A 19124-nucleotide genomic window follows, 5' to 3' on the forward strand; every position below is an offset into this window, starting at 1 on the left:
ATAAAGTTTCTGTGGTTACTTCTTAGTAATGGGTATTCTAAACATTAGATAGATAGAGTACATATAAATATATTATTATAATACTGAAAGTTGTTAGCTTTTGAGATCTAAGTTATGACCCAATGTGAAATAAAGGTCCTAATCACCTTATAGAGAGGGGTGAACAGTAGCAGTTCACTTCTCGATGGTTCTATTGTGAATACTTCAGAATAGGGCACACAGGTTCAATATTTTCTTTAATAAGATTCCTCTCTGAGGAGGAGACAATTGAGGGCAGGTAAAATATTTTCAAAATCTGTAGAATACCCAATGTGCATATGCCAACTTGATTAAACATATGGAATACATACTTGGAGTAAAGCCAACTGGCGACCTGCTTGAGTAATCTAAACACCCAAGCTGAGAGAGGTTAACATATAAAGATCAGCTTTGTACTTTGAAGTTTTCTGGTCTTCATTTTACCTAATTAAGACAAGATTTAATAATCAAACCATTGTACAAACATGTACCCAAAAGTATAAGTTTGTTTCTAATTTTAGGAAGAATTCTTAACAGATTCTGAGGAATTAGCTCCACATGGGAAAAGGTCTCTGATAAGGTTTGCTTTTCTCATTGTTAAAATGCAAATGCATGCTTTTCATCTTAGTTTTATCCATGCGACTGGGGTTAGCATCTGCCTGTCAAAATCTCTAGCGTGATACTAAAAGAGAAAGATTTTGATTATTAGCATCCCATCTAAATCTGAAACAGTGGCAACTCTAGGTCACAAAAAACTGTTTTACAAAATCATTTGTAGATCATAATTTCAAAAGGATCAAGTTACCTAATTTACACATAGTAGAATATATATATATCCATGTTATTTCCAGGAAATAGAATCAAGAATGGTATAAAAGTATATCTATAATCTAACACTAATTTTATAAACAAACCTAATTCTAGATCAAAATATTATCAGGCAGAAAGTAGGACTCCTAACCTTCCCTCCCACATTAATTTCACACAACTGGACACTTTTTCAAGAATAACTAGTGCTTTTTAAGTTGTGCTGCTAGACCACAAAACAAATAAACAAACCTAACTCTACCATAAGATAGCAAACATATGGAGAGTCACATCCAAGTCAATGAGTATTATGCCACTAGTCAAAGAAGGAAATTAATTCTCTCCTGATGAGAATGATTTCATAAAAAATAATTTGATATGAAATAATGTGATAAAGTTAGAGAAACGCTGTAGCAATAAAACAGGCATCTGTCTGATGATTCAGAAAGAGTCTGCAATGCACAGTGAAAGAAGGTCAGAGAGAGTAGTTGCCACTGTCAGCCATTCCACTGCCAACATCCTAACCCTACACATACACACATCATCTTTAAGAGCAGCATAGGGCTAGCTTGGAGAATTACTGTTCAGTAATATGGTCTTCAGCCCATGCTGTCTTCATGGCTCTGCCCTTGTTAGATGGAGGCCAAGAGAAGAGAGAAATTCCAGCACATGATGAAGAACTCCCATCTGGGCATTTATTTCTTTGTTTTATTGTTTCTTATATCACAATACAATAAAGTATTTAATTACTAAGCCAAGTTTTAGCTAGCCACTTATCAGTAAGCAGGGTATCATTTTGCAATATAATGCCTCTTCTGCCTCTTTAACATACCTGTAGGTGCTAAGTACAGTACAAAGCAGAGGGAATAGAATCTTAATACTTAGGACCTTAATATTTTTCAGGAATTTTCCAAGAATGAGAAGAGTATGCTTTTGTAAACTTGCCACAGCAGAGAACAGTGGCAAAACTGTACAGACAAGACTCTTTGATATTATTTTGCTTATAAATTCATAGAAAATGCTTTACTGGCCTATCTGATATCATTCTATTACAATCACTGTTTCTTTGTGGTTGCCTCAGTAGGAGAGCTCCTGGGATGTGGTATGATACAGACATTTGCTGTCCATTTTAGCCACAGTAAGGCTGCCAGAAAAAAAAATATCACCAGTTTCTCAGAAACTGCTTCAACACTTTTTGAAATGAAGTGGGGCATACTAAAAAACAAATGTAATGTAGATGCATACAAGTTGCTGAGACATACCTTACTGGCTAACCTTGTCCTATCTTCCATCAACTGTACAAACTTTTTGACATGTCAACCCACATTCATGTCACCACATTCAACTCTGCCTCAAGATTTTTCTGTAATATTAAAAAACAATGCTCCATACATATATGCCTGCATGTGCTTGTGTATTAAAATAGGTAATCAATCATAAAAGACCTTGCTAATCTATAATCTCAATTTTGTTGCAAACATCCCATGAACATAACGATGGTAAAAACACTAATATTGTGTAGGTGTCCTTCAGCCCAGAGAGCAGGGCTAGGATTATGAGCTCCTTTTTGCTGTGGCTTACATCAACATTCCTTTCTTATGTACCCATATCAGTGATGAAATCTCCAATTTCCAAATCAACGGTTGTGAATATGAGTTGGTTTGGAGGCTTACTTTGTTCATGTGGATCTGCTGCTGGTATTGCTTCTGCTTCTCCAAGAATTGCTGGTGTTGCTGCTGAATGACCAGCTGAGCCAATGTGCTCTGAGGCAAAGGTGCAGACTGGGTTCGATTCAGGGGTCTGTGACGGGGCAATTTATGGGTACCTCTAATGCCAGGTGAAATTCTCTCTTTTGCTGCCAACGGAGACTGAGGATGTAAAGAAACTCCACCTGAAAAAAATATATATGTGACATAAATATGTGTGTATATAATTTTATATACACATACAGATCCACCCAGACACAGAGACACACACATCTAATTCTAAGAAAAGACAAGAAGCCAAAGAAAACGGATATGTGGGATAAATTACATGAAAAGTAGTGATAGTACCAGGCAAACATCAAAAGAAGGATAGGTTGTGTGTGGGAAGGCAGTAGAGCCAAAGCACTGGACATGTTCACGTCTGACAATATGACTCACCATAGTCTAATCAGGTGCAAATAAAAGTTAAATGAGACGAGCCTCCTCCTCCTCCAATAGATCTGGAGGAATAAATGTAGATAATAATAGCCTTTCCCACAGTACCGGGTGTCAGGGAGACTCTGTATGGCACTGTAAATCTTTACTAGTCTTGAGTAAAAGAGACACTACACTGGATCACTGATCAAATAAAAGCCCTTAAATGAATTGCAAATGGTGCCATTATTAATTACCAGCAACAAGAAGCTTTTGCTGTCGCATTTGTTCTTTCAATAATAAATGTTGCAGGAGAGCCTGGTGGCTGCTGTTGGGCTTTCCCTCTAAAGCAACATGAGGATGGCTTGAAGATGCTGGGATGCTGCCCCCGTACTGCCCAGGTAGAGGAACACCTTGCCTGAGCGTCTGCGTCTCACACTTCTGCTTTTCTTTGAGTGAATTAGAAGCCTGTGTCAAGAAATAACAAAGATGTTTATCTTCTTTCATTCATGTGAGTCATTAGGTCTCTATGTCATTAGATGAGTTTCTTATGCCATAATTTCCCAAAACACAAACCCCATCTTACCCAATGGCTGAGTCGGCCAAATGGATAACAGCATGTCTTTTAAACTAAGTAAATTGACAAAGGAGAAATAAAAATAGGGTTGAAGCACTGAGACAATTTAGTATTAAGCATCATTGTACAGAAACTAAAAATTATTTTTTTAAATATTAGCAGTGGTGCTAGATACAAAATTTCAATTAGACAAGAAGAATGAATTCCAGAGATCTATTATACATCATGGTGACTACAGTTAATGACAATATATGTATATATGAAAAGTGCTAAGAGTATATTTGAAGGGTTCTCATCACAAAAAATAAGTATGAGATATAATGCATATAAGATAATTCATAAAATAATGTATAATTAGCTGAAGTCATTCCACAATGTGTACACATATCAAAACATCATGTTTTAAACCATAAATGTATACAACTTTTATATATAAATTAAAAACAAAGAAATGATGCTGATTTCAGGCTTAGTGAAGGTTTATTTGTAAAATACTTTAAAATATACTTCTTAAGTAAAAGATTTATTGGAAAGGTAAAATTTATTCAGATAGTTAAACTAAAGACTATCTCATAAGGATGAAGAGGCCAGAGATAAAAGGGTCTGTAATTTTGGAGTTGCAAGCAAAAGGAATAAGTCACCCTTTCTCTACATGTCTTCTAACAAGTTCACAGAGCTGTAAGTTTCCAATGTTTAATTTTTAAGATGAAAATTTTAAAATAATGAAAGGAGGTACAAAATATGCAGGAATTTGATTTAAACCTGTATTTTATATTAATTCATAACAGATCCCCAAATCTCTAAATATTGAAAATGACACTCCAGATATTTCGTATAATAAAGTAAACTACAAGTGAAATAAGATATCAAATAAAAATGCTATTAAGAACTTGAAATGTATGATAACACAGTAATAAGGCAATAATAATTATATCATCAATTGCAATAATGAATTATCCTATTCAAAGAATTTAATGAATGGTGGTCATTTTGGTATTACAAAAGCAGGAGTCTAATACCTCAAAATTATGTGGCGTGTTTCTTTTCAAAACTCATGTTTCATCTTTCAAAATTGCTGTGCACCAGGGAAGCAAAGCAATTTTCAGTGATGGTGAAATTGAAGGACAAAGAGGTAAGTGGTTTGTCTGAGTCACAGAGCAAGTCAATGTAATATTTAATCTAGAAGTGATTCCTTGTCCTGGTCTCTTTTCCTTAAAATTTCCTAGTAGTCAGTGGGGAAACGGAATATTAGAGATCCCTTTGCCAAAAGCAATGCTAAACTTGAAAAATTAATTGTGATGGCCTCATCCACACCAAAATGGAAGCAAAGAAAAATGAAACTTTAATCCAAACCACATTGGTTTATTCATCCAATGGTACCAAATTGTATTACCATTGAAATATTAAATGGTCTGGCTTTAGTACTTGGTCCTTTGGGAAAAAATTTTCCCTGACCACATTAAAAGTGGTGCATGTGTGAGTTAGCATGGAGGAGTGGCTTAGAACATGCAAAAAGCAGTGAAAATAAAATGCCTATTTATGTGTCATAAGAAGCTTTTAGGTTAGTATTTACTCATCATTAGGAGAGATGGGAAAAATAGGAATAGAAGAAAAATAAATTTTAATATGTAATAATTTAAAAATATTCATTAATATTTATTATTTATTTTAGTTTCATTCCTAATTCCTTTTTTTTTATTCCCTAGAACCAATTATTTATAAATGTTTCATGTGGATTTTCAAGGATGTATCTGAATTCAGGATTTTCAAATCTTTCTTTTTCAATGCCCAGACATAAAACAACATTCAAGTTTTGCTTTCTTCTCACTGGTATAAGATCATAGTATCACATGAACTAACACTCTAGTATAAACACCAGATATAACAGCAGATATAATAAAATATCTTTGACTGACTTTACAATTTATATTGAACATACATGTAAATTTGACACAGCAGACTCAGTGAAAGACTTCATATTAAAGATTGGCCAAATCAGTGACAAAGGTAGGAACAAAGTTCTCTCTAAACCTAATGTGTCACATGAACTCTGTATAGGTACAATTTTCTACTGCCATTTCAGAAATGAATTATTCTGGGTAAAACTCACAAATCTTTTACAGCAACTAAAGCTGATAATATTTTAGGGAATATGAATAAAATAATTGTTGCTATCTTCTGCTAATTACCTCCAAAAGAGACTACTTTAGTTGTGAGGACTTTTAATTTGATCGATTCACTTCAAATCTCCTGGGAATAGTCTAATACTGTTCTTTAGAGAGTTTTTCCACAGGATCAGTAACTTAAATTCCCAAAATAAAGTCATTCACAAAATAAATTCTATAAACATATGCTGCTGTGCTTTAGAAGCTATGCCGCTCAGCACTGCCCTGGGTTTTGTTCCAGGTCTGCTACTTACTGGCTCTGTGATCTTGGGCTTTTAAATTCTCCAAGTCTCAGCTGCTGCTTCTGTAAAAATGGGCGGCTGTAATCTGTTTCATGGGATAGATGTGTGGAGCTACTAAAATAATATATCTGGAGAGTGCTTTCTTTTTAAAGCTATATACCATTACACAAATGATAGTTATTATTTTATGAATGATTATGTGAACCAGTATAATTGCATGATTTGAAATTAAACTGAACCATCTTTGAACAATGCATAAAACAGTAAATAGGGAAGAAGCTGATTCTACCAAGTTTTTCTCAAGTCTAAATATATAAGAAATGAAAGGGCACTCCCTATGAAAATATCGGTCGGGCTGGTTTAGGCTGATGCTGTGCAGTGACTTACATTGAGCTGGGATGGCACTGCTGGAAGCCCCAAGGTAATGTTGGGCAAAGACGGAGAGGTATAAAGACTTAGCAGGTTCATGGAATCTTCATGAATTAGAATGCGTTGCTGTGAAACCATTTGCTGTTCAAAAAAAGAGAGAGGGTCTGAAATTATCACAGATTTTACTGTAAAACGCTTACATTTCATAAAGTAGGTCTTATCATCATTCTACAAAAGATTTAAGTATTTATTTTATGACTTCTGTATCTGAGAGTTATAATGTAAAAACTAAATAAAAATTTTATACCTCAAACACACTTGTAAAATCTGAAGAAAGGGCTTCTATCTTCATTTTTGCAAAATTCATTTATAAAATTCTGGCTTCATGGAATATGATCAGCATGTTTGTTATCTAATGGTGAAGTACAACAATCAAACTCGGTAGTTCGGATTAATATATATGCTTTTTTGTATTACTGAGTGAAAAAAATACGTATATAATGCTGCCATAGTCATTATCTTCACCTGATCTTCATTTAATGTCATTTTACTGATGGGAAAACCCACGTAAGAAAATCTTAGATTAAATATTACCATATTGGGCTTCCATAGTAATCACATCTTTTTTAATACAAAAATTTATGAATAGACAACCCTGTGTGGTGTATTTTTAGATCATTCATATTCAGAAACTAAAGTAAATGTTAAAATGTTATGAGTTCCCTATGCCACAATAGCCTTCATTTACACCGAAATACCCTGAACATTTTGGCATCGCAGTGCTTTTTACAACAAATACCTTTTTTTAATCCATTACTAAGAGTCATGTTTTCCCACATGTGGCCTAATATGGTTGCTTGAATTACATTTTCTGTTTAACTCTTGCTTCCCTCCCAGAACTTTTATACAATAAGAGTTACAAAGGTCTTATTAGACTAGGGAACTCTGGCCTGATATGGTCCCCAAGGGAACAACATCCCTGAAAAAGAATACTCCATGTAACAGTATGACACAGTGACTGCTTTCTTCCCAAACAAAAAGCATATGGGACTCCAATAATAGACCACCTCCAGGAGGGATATTGCACACACGGGCTTTGACTAAAGTAAATATAATAACTTGTCAAGCATGTTTGGGGGAGCTGTAGATTTTCCCCTGGACAAACCTGGGATATCAATTAACTGAGGAACATATCATGTGCTAATACAATGCAACCTCAGAATGTCACTGAAGAGTGATGCTCCACCAAAACACAGGATGTTATTCCAAAACATCATCTCAATCATACGTTTGTTTGGAGATGAGTCCTTGTCTTAACATAAGAAGAGCAGAAGGTTAAATGTAGCGTTTTCTCATTGCGACTTGGAACTCCAAGCTAACTCAGATTTTGTTTCTTCTTAAAAGAACATGTCAGATATTTGTGCAAGAAAATGAAGAGACATATTGAAACCAATAACGTTACATTGACTTTACATGCAACCCTTTACAAAATTAAAGTTGTCTAAAATGTCACAGCATGAAGATGGTTGGAAAAGACTTTAAAATTACAATGTGTGAGATTGCAATTTTATTTTGGGAGCTCTCAGCCGTACGTAGTTGCATATTTGATCTAAATAAAAAGGCAAGCTACTCTTTTGCTTATACAAGTTAAGCTGTTAACATAAATTTTAATATATACCTGAACAAGAACAAAAAGAATGTTTAAGGAAGTGAAATATTTTAACTGGCTTTTTGGCAGGAAATAGTAATTTTAAACAAAAGGATATTCCATTCACTTATCTGTATTCATAGAAGAGAAAAGCAGTATGGAAAAATAAGCACTTTAAATAATGTATAATCATGCAAGTTTGTATCTGCTTCTCACAGCACTGAAATTTGACGTGAACTGTGAGAATGACACCCCAAAATACCACGGACCTCACAAAAGAGTTTATCTCTGTTTCCCAGAGAGAATTTCTGTGATAATCCTCCCACCTCATCACAGGAAGCAGACTTATACCAAAATGAGAAATGGATTTCTTCTCAGAGGTAATGATGGTGGCAGCACACTGACTTCACACACTGGCTTTCACTAAGAAGGAATTCGGGGATATTCTTACTCTGGGATTGCAGACCCCTGCAGTTGCATCTAAAAATTGAATGGCTCCATTTTCTATGGCAATGCATTTATCTCCAGCACCTGCCATGTGCCAACCCCTGGGCCATGGATTTTTCTGGAGGTTAACCTAGTCTTCACAGGCACTCTCAAAAGCTACCACTATGCTCGTGTTGGAGATGAGGACAGAGTGATTTCCCTGATTCTGCTTCCTTGCAGGATCAGCAATGAAACTTTTAACCTGACCAAGGTGACTTGTTGCCAGGTGCTGCTACAGAAAGTACACAGCATTCCAGGGAACCCCAAAGAAGCACAGAGAACGGTGGCAGCTTTAGAGGAGGAGAGAGAGCACAGAAAGGGATAAAGGAGTGCAACTGGGAGCCAGTTGACCTGGGCATGAGGAAAAAGCCCTGGTGACTCTATAGACGTGAGGATCTTCAAGTTACGGAGGTAATTCCTGTGGAAGCAAGGAAGGTTCTGTGTCCACTGGTATAGTTGGTCCTTCCCATAGACACTAACTGGTATAATATCATTCCATAGAAATTTCAGGGACTTTGAGACTTGGACATTGCTTAGCTTATCTCCTCTGATTATCGATAAGGAAGTAAGAAGAGAGTTTATGTAGACCTCCAATGTCTAGAATCACCAATGACTTAACAGAACTGAGAAACCATTTTCTTCAAATTATTTTCTTTAAATACAGCTTTCCTCAACTAAGCTTTTTTCTAGGAGCAGTCTATCTTTTCCAGGTTAATATCTCTTAACAAAACCTAGAGTGGTATTCGACACTGCTAATTGAGCACAGGCACACTTGAAAGCCAGACTAACAGGTTGTGGGGAGTAGCATTCCACTGAGACAATGAAGGAGCCTGTCCAGTAATCTTGCAAGGCTGGAAAGCCACCCCACCTTAGGGTTGTGGTGAGCTCACAAGTATTTTCAGGCAAAGCCAGGATTTTTCCAGGGAGCAGTTTTGAAACTGATCCAGCCCTTAAATCAGTGCTTTGCTAAGACGCCAACATTTCACAGCTTAGAACATGGGAAAGATGTTTTTAATCTGAAAAAATTTTTAGAACCAGAAACTTTTCTTGTGGTTAGACAAAATGGAAATATTAAATGTACGAATGGCTATCATTTAACCTTTACAAAACAATTAATGAGTAACTCCGCTGTGTTGGATTAATGGTGTTAGATAAGATGTATACAAAGACGTTCTATACCACATAAATTTACATACTAGTCATAGAAAAGGTGCATAGAAAAGTAGAGAACTAACTCTAATGACCTGTAATAATTACTATAATTAGCATAGGGTTAAAATACTTTGATAGCACCGAGGAAAGTGTCAATTTTAAACTAGGCTTTGATGGCTAACTAGCATTTCATAAGAAAGAGCATGATGTTGGTCAGGGAATATGAACTGGGCTGGGCACTGGGAGAGGCTATTCATTTTTGGTAAGGCTCTTTAAATTTTCATTTTTTTTTCTTAGATATGGGGTGTCATAGAACACAGTGGTAAGATCATAGCTCATTGCAGCACTGAACTCCTGGGCTCAAGTGATCCTCCTACCTCAGCCTCCCAAATCGCTGGGATTATTGGTGTGAGCCACTCTGCATGGCTCAAATTTTCATTTAATTTCTTTTCTCACTATTATGCCAATGGAAAGGATATCTTATAGATTATATTTTGCAATTAAGTTGAATAAAACACACATAGATTGAAAACTTTTGTTTCTCAACAGATCTATTTATGTAGGCATTGAAATTAAGAAGCTACTAGCTTCAATTTAAAAAACTTAGAATCTCTTTCAAAGTAGACATTGGCAAAAATTAGAAAAATTGATAATGTCAAATGTTACAGAGATTTACAAAAGGTAAAAACTCTCACATATTGCTAGCAGGACTGTAGATAAGTCAAGCAATTCTAGTGAATAATTCAGCACTATAAGCCAAGATAATTATACTATACACCATGACCCAGTAATTCATCTGCTAGGAATTATAACATTAAGAAATTCTCTCATTAAGCGGTAGGGTGATGTCCATGGGTATATACTGATGCATTTTCTGGTGATGGCTGGGGATTGGAGGCCACCAGGACATTGACCTCTGGAATAGGTAGGTAAAATAGAGTAACACCCACCATGGATTTTTATGGTAATTACAAGCAAACCATTAGATTTCTGGATCCATAGAGACATGAATGGATCTAAAAACATATGCTTAGTGATAGAAGAAATGGAATGAGACACATAAACATAGTGCCATTTATATGCACTAAAATTCATGGGCACAAGGCAAAAAATATATATGATGTAAGAACCCATATAAACAAAAACACAGAAGAGAATGACTGCCTATGGGGATAAGGAAAATAGAAGTGGGGAGAGGAGATATACAGGAGGAGAAAGGAAAGAGAGAGAAAAGGAAGGAGTGAGGTAAGGAGGAAAAAGATAAATGAATACCTTTCTCACCATTAACGAGACAAAGTAGCCAATTGATGACCCTTGATAGAATACTAATTATGGGAATAATTACCTGTTTTTAAGCAGTTCACAAGAAAAATGGATGTAGAATTTTCAGTTTACTTTATGCTTGAAATTATATATTACACAATATGCACAAGATTCAGAAAAAGGAAAAAAAAATACATACAGAGTTTTGGTGAGAAGCAGTCTGGACTAGTGAAAAGAAGTTTGGTCTAAGAGTCTCAGACTTGAACTCTCCTATTCATTGGCTTGTGGCTCAAGGCACAACTACCTTCCCTGGACTCACCTTCCCTTAGCCTAGGACTGAGGCACCCCTGGCTACCTCTATCAGGTAACATCTTCGTCCATCTGAATGGCATACAGGAAGACCACTCATAAGCCTCAATCAACTTTGGGTTTTAAAAGTCCCAAATCCCCAAAATCCAGACTATCTAAAAAGAAGAGAGCCACTCTAAAAGAAAAAAAAAAGCCTTTAATTATTTAATGTTTACCTTATTTTTCAAGATTGTATTTATTTTCTACCCTCTTTCAGATAGCTGATGGAAAATTAAAATCTCCATGTAATTAAAAAAGAAAATTGTTTAGGCAGTAAAAATCTCTTAAGTTTTTATTTTTCCTGGATACCCATGAAGGTATTACTATAAAATAGTTGTGAGACAAAAAAAAAAAAAAAAAAAAAAAACCACACACACAAAAACATTTTGACGGAATTTGTTTAGCATTTGAAAGGCATTGATGTTTTGCTAAAGATCTTGCTTTACGATATTGACTCATACTATTCCTAGTAATGATTTTTTTTGTTATAGCAACCTCCTTTCCCTGGGGGGGCGGGGGGGGAGTGTTTTATTTGCTGCCATCAAAAACCATAGCTCTCCACCCACTCAGAAGGGAGTATAACATTTATAGCAAATGTCACAACAACTATTATGAAACAATAGGCAGATGAGTCATGTGAAACAGGGGCAAAACAAGTGACATTTCAGATGAATTTAGAACACTTAACCTTATTATTAGAATCCTTTTTGAAATCATTTGTATCTGCTGGAAAAAATTATTTAAAATATAACATAGCAGAGACAGCCACTAATGTTCAACTAGAAATAAACCAGGAGCTTGGCTACTGCTAAAATAGCTATCAAATAAATCTACTGAGTCTAAAGTAATGGTGTTGATATCCATGGAAACATATTTGAACCCACAGGCCCACAGTATTAACAATAAAGTAACTAGATAGGTAAAGACATCTTTGACTGGAGTTGGAAATAGAAACCCGTGAGGTTTCAGCTCCTCAACCGAGTTTACAAATGAGTAAAGCAAGTAGCTCCAACAATCTGAGTTCTGGGACTGAGCATATGTAAGAAATAGAAGGAATGGAACAGAAGTGGTCAGAGCAGATGGAGACTCACACTCACATGAGAGTTGCTGGCTTGAAGACAAACATGCTAATGAGTTTTCCCTACCAGGAGTCAGCATTGACAATAACAACAAAAAATGAACTTCCTTCGAACTTCACAATTTACCACCTGCCTTCCGAACACTGATTGCTTACAACAGAGATGTTGGCGCAGGTGTTATAGTACTACCTTTTACTAGATCGGGAATCTGAGGGTCAGGGGAAGTTTGGCAACTGGGCCAAGGATGACAACGTAGTTGGTTTTGGAGCCAGGTTCACGCTGAGTCTTCTGAATGGAACGCCCATGCATTCCACTACATTGCGCTATTTCCTGAGACCCGACTTATGAGTAAATTCCTCTGCTTCTGTCTTCCCTTTATCTAAATTAGGCAGGACATGTGAATTACAAGATAGAAAATTTTGTTTTCATCTAGGGCTCAAGATCTTTAGATACAGCCTTGCTTTCCTATTTCCTAAGCAGCAAAAGGGGCAGAATCCCATTCATGTACCTGGGCTCTCAAAGAATTAGGTGACATGCTTTATTTACTACTTCCGGGTTATAAAATAAAGAGTTCACCATGATACCATTTTAAAATGAAAACTCACCTGTACTGCATAAGCAAAAATGGTAGAGTAAGCTTATTTTGTAAATGAAGTATTATGTAAATAATTCATACCCCCAAAATATTTCTGTTGCTATGAAATCACGTACTATTATTAATGTTAGGAGACACCCGTAAAAACATACTAAATTCTAAGTAATGGTAAATGAAGTATGGCTGAGAATATATTTTTTCTATTTTCTATTTGAAATCTCTTCTCCAGTTTAGGTGGACACATTTAGTGTTACAAAGATAGGGTATTAATTTGCTGACAGTGTCAGTCTGAATTCCACTGTCTCCTCACCTAGCCAGAATGAATTACACTACAGAGCTCTGTAAATGCAATACAGCAGAAAACCACATGTTAGCCATCAGGGTTGCATTTTTTGTTCTGGGCCACGGAGAGGCTACCCATCAGTGCATTAAGGTCTGCCCACCTGGCCTTTTGGATCATAGTTCAGGCACACAATTAATTCATTATGAAGTAAGTCACTGCTTGCTTTTGAACTAGTCTTTCCAGCTCTGGAGGTGAATGTCCTGTCACTGACCTGAAGAAATACCTCTACCCTTTTAAACTCCATTAAATCACATTTCCTTCTGTTTTGTTTTTCTTTTTTTTAATGGTTAGGGTGGAAAGAAAGGTTTGTAGTGACAGAATTTGTTCAACAATTAGCTGAAAAGCTCTAGCGTCTAAACAGATAATTTCTGACAGTTAAGGTTTTAGGAATATAAAGCAGATTAAAATAATATATACAAACTCCCTAAATTTATATTCTCCACTATTTTATTTACATATATATTTAAAGATAAGGTCACATAATCTGTGACATTACATTTAATTTAACTTAATTTAATAGGTCATAAAAGGCTTGAAATTTTCCATTTATTGCTGGTGTTACCAATGTATATTTTTTGGTTGTTCTGATATGTTGTACTAAGTGGTGAATGCACATGTGTATGTATCTATAATGAAGGAATACATGTAGCTTCTTTTTTAGTAACTATCAAACCATAATTTCCTCCTTGCTTCCTCCTGAAAGATAATCATGACACTACATTTTGTGTTCATAACTCGATTTTGTCTTTTTAAAATATACTTTTACTACATATTCTCAACAAAATATTATGTTGCTATTTCTGAACCTAATAAAATGCTACCATGCTGCAAGTGGTCTTCTGAGACTTATTGCATTGACAATGCATTTCTAAGAATCATACATGCTGTTAGGTAGAATTGTAGTGTGTTGTTTTCATTTTCTGAGGGTACAAAATCCATCCAGGGACTGATTAGAACCCAGACCCTTGGATGTTTCTGCAATTACTAAGAATCACATTCTTCAAACTGAGAGAAAATGGAAATCTAAAGTTTTGTTTTTTTTTTTAAATTTGGGACTAACTTGTCCTTTACCTGGAAATCGATTAAAGGGATTATAGAAAACTGACTAATATTGAGATATAATTGCACTAACCAAAAGACAATAACTACAACTAGTAGTCCAATAATCCCACTCACGTCTCTGGTCACAAATATACACAAAAGTGTTTATTCGATCTGCTGCCATGTTTTTGAGAGTATAACAAAATAGGGAAAGAGGAGCAATAGGATGGCAAGAACAAGAAAAAGATGAGGGACCTAGAGATAATGTAGAGGCCCAAATTATTGTTCTTCGAATAGCTAAAAGATGATCATAAGTGAGAACATCTATCTATTCTACTCATGTTCCTTGGGAAATTATTTGAGAGAAACATTTGAAATCTAGAAGAAAGATACATTCCTCTAGAGAGGATTTATATTTGTGTTTTGCAGATACCTGGGGGGACTACAAATTTGGGGCCACTTTAAGCTAAATTACCAGCTTGAAGTTATGTGATTTGAGCTGCACTTCCACACAAGGACTAGCTTGTTGTTACAGCTTCTCAGGGAGAGAACCTGCCCTCTATTCTGCTCCGTATCAAGATAGCTCTGGGAGTGGGATTGGTGACTCACCAATATAGCATAGATATGGGCCTTTGGGACCCCAGTTTAGTGTTTGGAAGATCTCCTATTAGATTATCCTCTGGCTCAGTACTGGGCTTTGTCTTGAATCTCCTGAGTTTTGAGAGGCCCTGAAAATCAAAGCTCAAACTCAAGTATACAAAGGTCCTTGGAGCAAAATTGCCTTCACTGGCTTCAATCCTTTGCTTGTCCTTTGCTAGGGATAACCTCTGAGTTTCTTCCTTCACTTATATTTTGGCCTGATGATTTCATAATTTATAAATAATTTATTATACATAGGCATATGTGTGTGCTTATGTGCAAGATAGACATGAAATTATAGAGCAACAGATACTTTGGAATAATATGCAGAGATATTTCTATCAGTCAAGATAACTATTTAAAATCAACTGGGTTTCTTCAGGAGACAGAAAACTGAGCTCCCTATCAGTAGAAGCATTCTAATAGAGGTTGGAGAATCACATGGCAGGAAAGCTACAAAGGTGATCCAAGAATCAGAGCTTTGACCAGTCCCTTTCTGCCCCAAGGAACCATGATTCTATAAAATGCAAAGGAAGAAGCATGTCACATTTATATGAGAAGTTACCACACCAGCTCTCCCTGCATAGATCAAGGCTTAGTGAAGAAGGCATTATCATGACAGAAAGGAAAAAAATAGGGTTTCTAATCAATGGATGGTGAATTCAAGAACAGCTGATTCCATGAGTGGCTACTTTCAGACTGGTGCTTTGCTTAGCTTAAAACAGAAGCTACAAAGAAAAATTCTTGCTGACTTCCATATTTACTTTCCTCTTAGTCTTGTATCGCTGGTTACAACAAATCATGTGTTACTTTAAACTAATTTCCTTTAACATGTCATTCATTCTTCATGTTTTTGTTCATATTTATATGACCATTGCCAGGCAAAATGACTGGCATATAGCAGATGCTCAAGAAATGTTTGCTAAGTGGAGCTCTGTATCTCTTAACTATAATGCTCCAGTTAGTTTTCATTACTCTTCAGGTCAAATGGGTAAAAGTTACCTTGCTAGGTTGCTCTGAGAGGTTTACATGAAGTTGTTTGTACTTACTGATGTGTATACTCCCATTATAATAAACAATAACTAAGCAGAAGGACTAGTAAGTTGCCTAACCATTGGGCAATATACACACAGGAAGACTAAGAATGGATTATTTGACTATTACATTTCAATATTTTTCAAACCCTGACTGCCGTCCAAACATCCCCAATTGTTTTATTTATAAATAAGATCAAGTTTACTCAATTTCTCATATTATAAATCTGTAAGAAAAATAACTGACATTTATTTATATCAGTTAATAAATATCAGTCAGTTTTCTTATGGGTTTATTTATATTAGTTGATAAATATCAGTTTTTTTCTTATAGGTATATAATATTTACATCAGTTAATAAATACCAGCGTTTTGTAAAAATAGGTTTATAATGTGTGAAATTGAGCAAACTTAAATTCATAAAAATCACTTGGATATTAAACTTCAACTCAGAAGTAGTGCTTTGTATTAGGTAGCTAATCAGGGATTCAACTTTTAAAAGAACCAAAATAATAAGGGTCTTACCTCAGCATGAGGAGTAGGAGGCAAAACCGAAGTCTCGTTTTCAGTAACATTCCCAGTTGGCCCGTTGTTTGGTGAGCTGGGACCAGACCCTGGAGAACTGCTACTGACTGAGGATTCTGAAAAATATTGTGAAGTACAAATGTATTCATAAAAAGCATACAGAGATGCACTTAGTTACTCTAAGTAACATACTACATTGGGCATTGTTTTATTTTCCCTCTATGTAAATGATAAGTAGCATTTCACTAAACAGAAAGAACTATAAAAATTTTTGGAACAAGGCTGGGTGCAATGGCTCATGCCTATAAACCCAGCTCTTTGGGAGGCCAAGGCTGGAGGATCTCTTGAGCTAAGGAGTTCAAGGCTGCAGTGAGCTATGATCGTGCCACTGTACTCCAGCCTGGGTGACAAAGAGAGACCCTGTCTCAAAAAAAATTGGGGCGGGGGGACATTTCTGAATTTTTCTATCAGTTTTCCCCCTGTATTTTCACTGCAAAGAAAGGACAACATAATATTCAACAGTTTCTAGAGAAGTAAAGATACTCAGTTAGAGAGGGTCATAGCAGCTTTTGATGAAAAAAGAAAATTGAAGAAAGGAATCTTTTCTTACTTGCCCTTGTGCTATCCTAAAAAATAATACTGATGGAGATAATGTACTTGCATATGTATGTCAAAAATACAGGTTGTTAACACATGAGGTCCAGAGCTGTTCCTGTTATGTCTGCAAAAATTGCTTATATGCTGTGCTGTAAATTGCTCTTAATGATATACTAAGGCTATGCCTTATTATAGTACATGAGTCAAAGATGAATTAAGTAAATATAATAAAATGTAAAATCTCAACATTGTACTGATTGCCTTCATCTGACTTTTAACTCTACTTATTTTCCAAAACATGAGGCATTGGCTAAATTTAACATGTAAAATTTTAAACACCGACATAGTAAGAAATTCCATTGAGCAAAAGTTGACAAGACAGATTATTTATTTAACTCATCTCTTTACTCTTCACATATAAAATTCACATGCACAAAACTTATGGGGAAATGAACACATTTATTAAAACATCTTATAAAAAAATACACATTTCCAATTCCTAGAAGTATAGCTCCAGATGTCATCTTCTCTAGCCTTGGAAAATTAATCACTGAGCTCTATTTAATTCCTTATCACCTTCTACAGTTCATTTATTTCAAAAGTTTTCTAGTTGCCTCAGCCTTATGTCTTGTCAACCCAGCTCCGCACAAATGATCTTGCCTCATAGTTTTCAAAGACTGAGGACTTCTGATATGATTCCCTCCAACACCTTTTCTTTCTTCTACCTCATGATTATGTTATCTATATTCTCCTTCCCCATTTCAAAGGTAAAGCATTCTCTTCTTCTCCTCTCTCCAATGTTAGCACATTTACTTCTACCCATAATCCCACCCTGTTACATGAAATCCTTTCAAGATTTTGTTCCATAAATTATCTGGAATCTTCAGGCCCTTCTTCTCCACTGCAATTGCCCCTCTAGTCTGACAGTGTGCTAATAACTCTTGCGAAGTAGTGACTTCTCATGATGTCTGCTTGTTTCTTCACGCCCTGGTAATACAGCTTACCCACTATCAACCACAACTGTTTGCTTAAATGCTACCAAGTTTAAAGGCTTTTGAGAAAACATTCCTTCCATATCCTTCCTACGGTAACATTCTCTACCTCCATACTCCTCTTTCCAACTCTCTGACTTTTTCTCACCTATCAATTCTTAAATTCATACAAACACCTAAGTTTGTGGCCTTTTCCTTTTCCTCTTTCTCTTGTCAAAGTCACTCAATATTGTGACTTCAAATGTTACTTTTAGGCACAGTAAATCTCCTAAAACTTACAGTTCTTGCCTTTAACTCTCATAAATTCCAGGCCGAATACCTCTGGAATGCCAGACATTTTTGATCTCCCCTTATATGTGTGTCAAAATCAATGTACGTATTCTAATATTAAATGTTTCCTGCTTATCTCCGTTATTTTATCACCACCCTTAGAGTTATCCTTATTCCCCTTTTTACCCTAAATCTAACAAGTTACTATGTCCTTCCAACTTGTTCTTTACATTATCTCGCATCTATATCTGACTAAAATCATTTGCATTTAAGGCCTCGTGATTCTATCATGACCTATAGCAAAAGTCTCTCAATACCTCTGAGTGGCTATAGGAGTCCCTCAAAACTTTCTTTGGATCTCTTGCCAGAGGGTCATATTAATACAATTTCCACCATGTTCCTCTGCTCCAAAGTAGGGCCTGGTATTATTTCCCACTGTTGCCATTTCTGCACACTGCACTCAGTCAAATTAAATCACCTAATCTCCATAAGTGCCAAATACTTCCCTGTTTCATATGTTTTTATCCTCTTTTTCCTTCACTTACTTCATTGCTGGCCTAATCCCACCTGTAAATTCAAAACATGTCTCATGTACCATCTGTCCCACAGAGAACAGGAACTCCCAACGTCCAGGCAATGTTTTCTTGCCCTCCCTCAGGTCACCTGTAGCTTTCAACTTTCTATTATAAATATTTCTCCACACAGAATTGTAGTGTCACTGGAAAGAATGAGACTGGTGACAGAATTTGGATCCTGCCACATATTTACTGTGAGACTTGAAAAGGCCAGGAGTATCAAAAATGCTTAAATACAT

At 35.8% G+C, this 19124-nt stretch overlaps 1 protein-coding gene across 24 annotated transcripts in view; it reads right to left on the bottom strand.

The window, feature by feature from the left end:
* Nucleotides 1–19124, bottom strand: part of HDAC9 (histone deacetylase 9) — an 873646-nt gene that overhangs the window by 334125 nt on the left and 520397 nt on the right. For all 24 annotated transcript variants that reach the window (XM_076006392.1, XM_076006385.1, XM_076006381.1 and 21 more), the window contains 4 exons: nt 16452–16567; nt 6317–6439; nt 3203–3413; nt 2499–2716 (listed from right to left, as the gene is read on the bottom strand). In XM_076006392.1, the coding sequence (XP_075862507.1) occupies nt 2499–2716; nt 3203–3413; nt 6317–6439; nt 16452–16567 (668 nt within the window). The remainder of the gene's footprint in view (nt 1–2498; nt 2717–3202; nt 3414–6316; nt 6440–16451; nt 16568–19124) is intronic.

This window comes from Microcebus murinus, chromosome 9 (assembly GCF_040939455.1).
Source record: "Microcebus murinus isolate Inina chromosome 9, M.murinus_Inina_mat1.0, whole genome shotgun sequence".
NCBI classification, from domain to species: Eukaryota; Metazoa; Chordata; class Mammalia; order Primates; family Cheirogaleidae; genus Microcebus; species Microcebus murinus.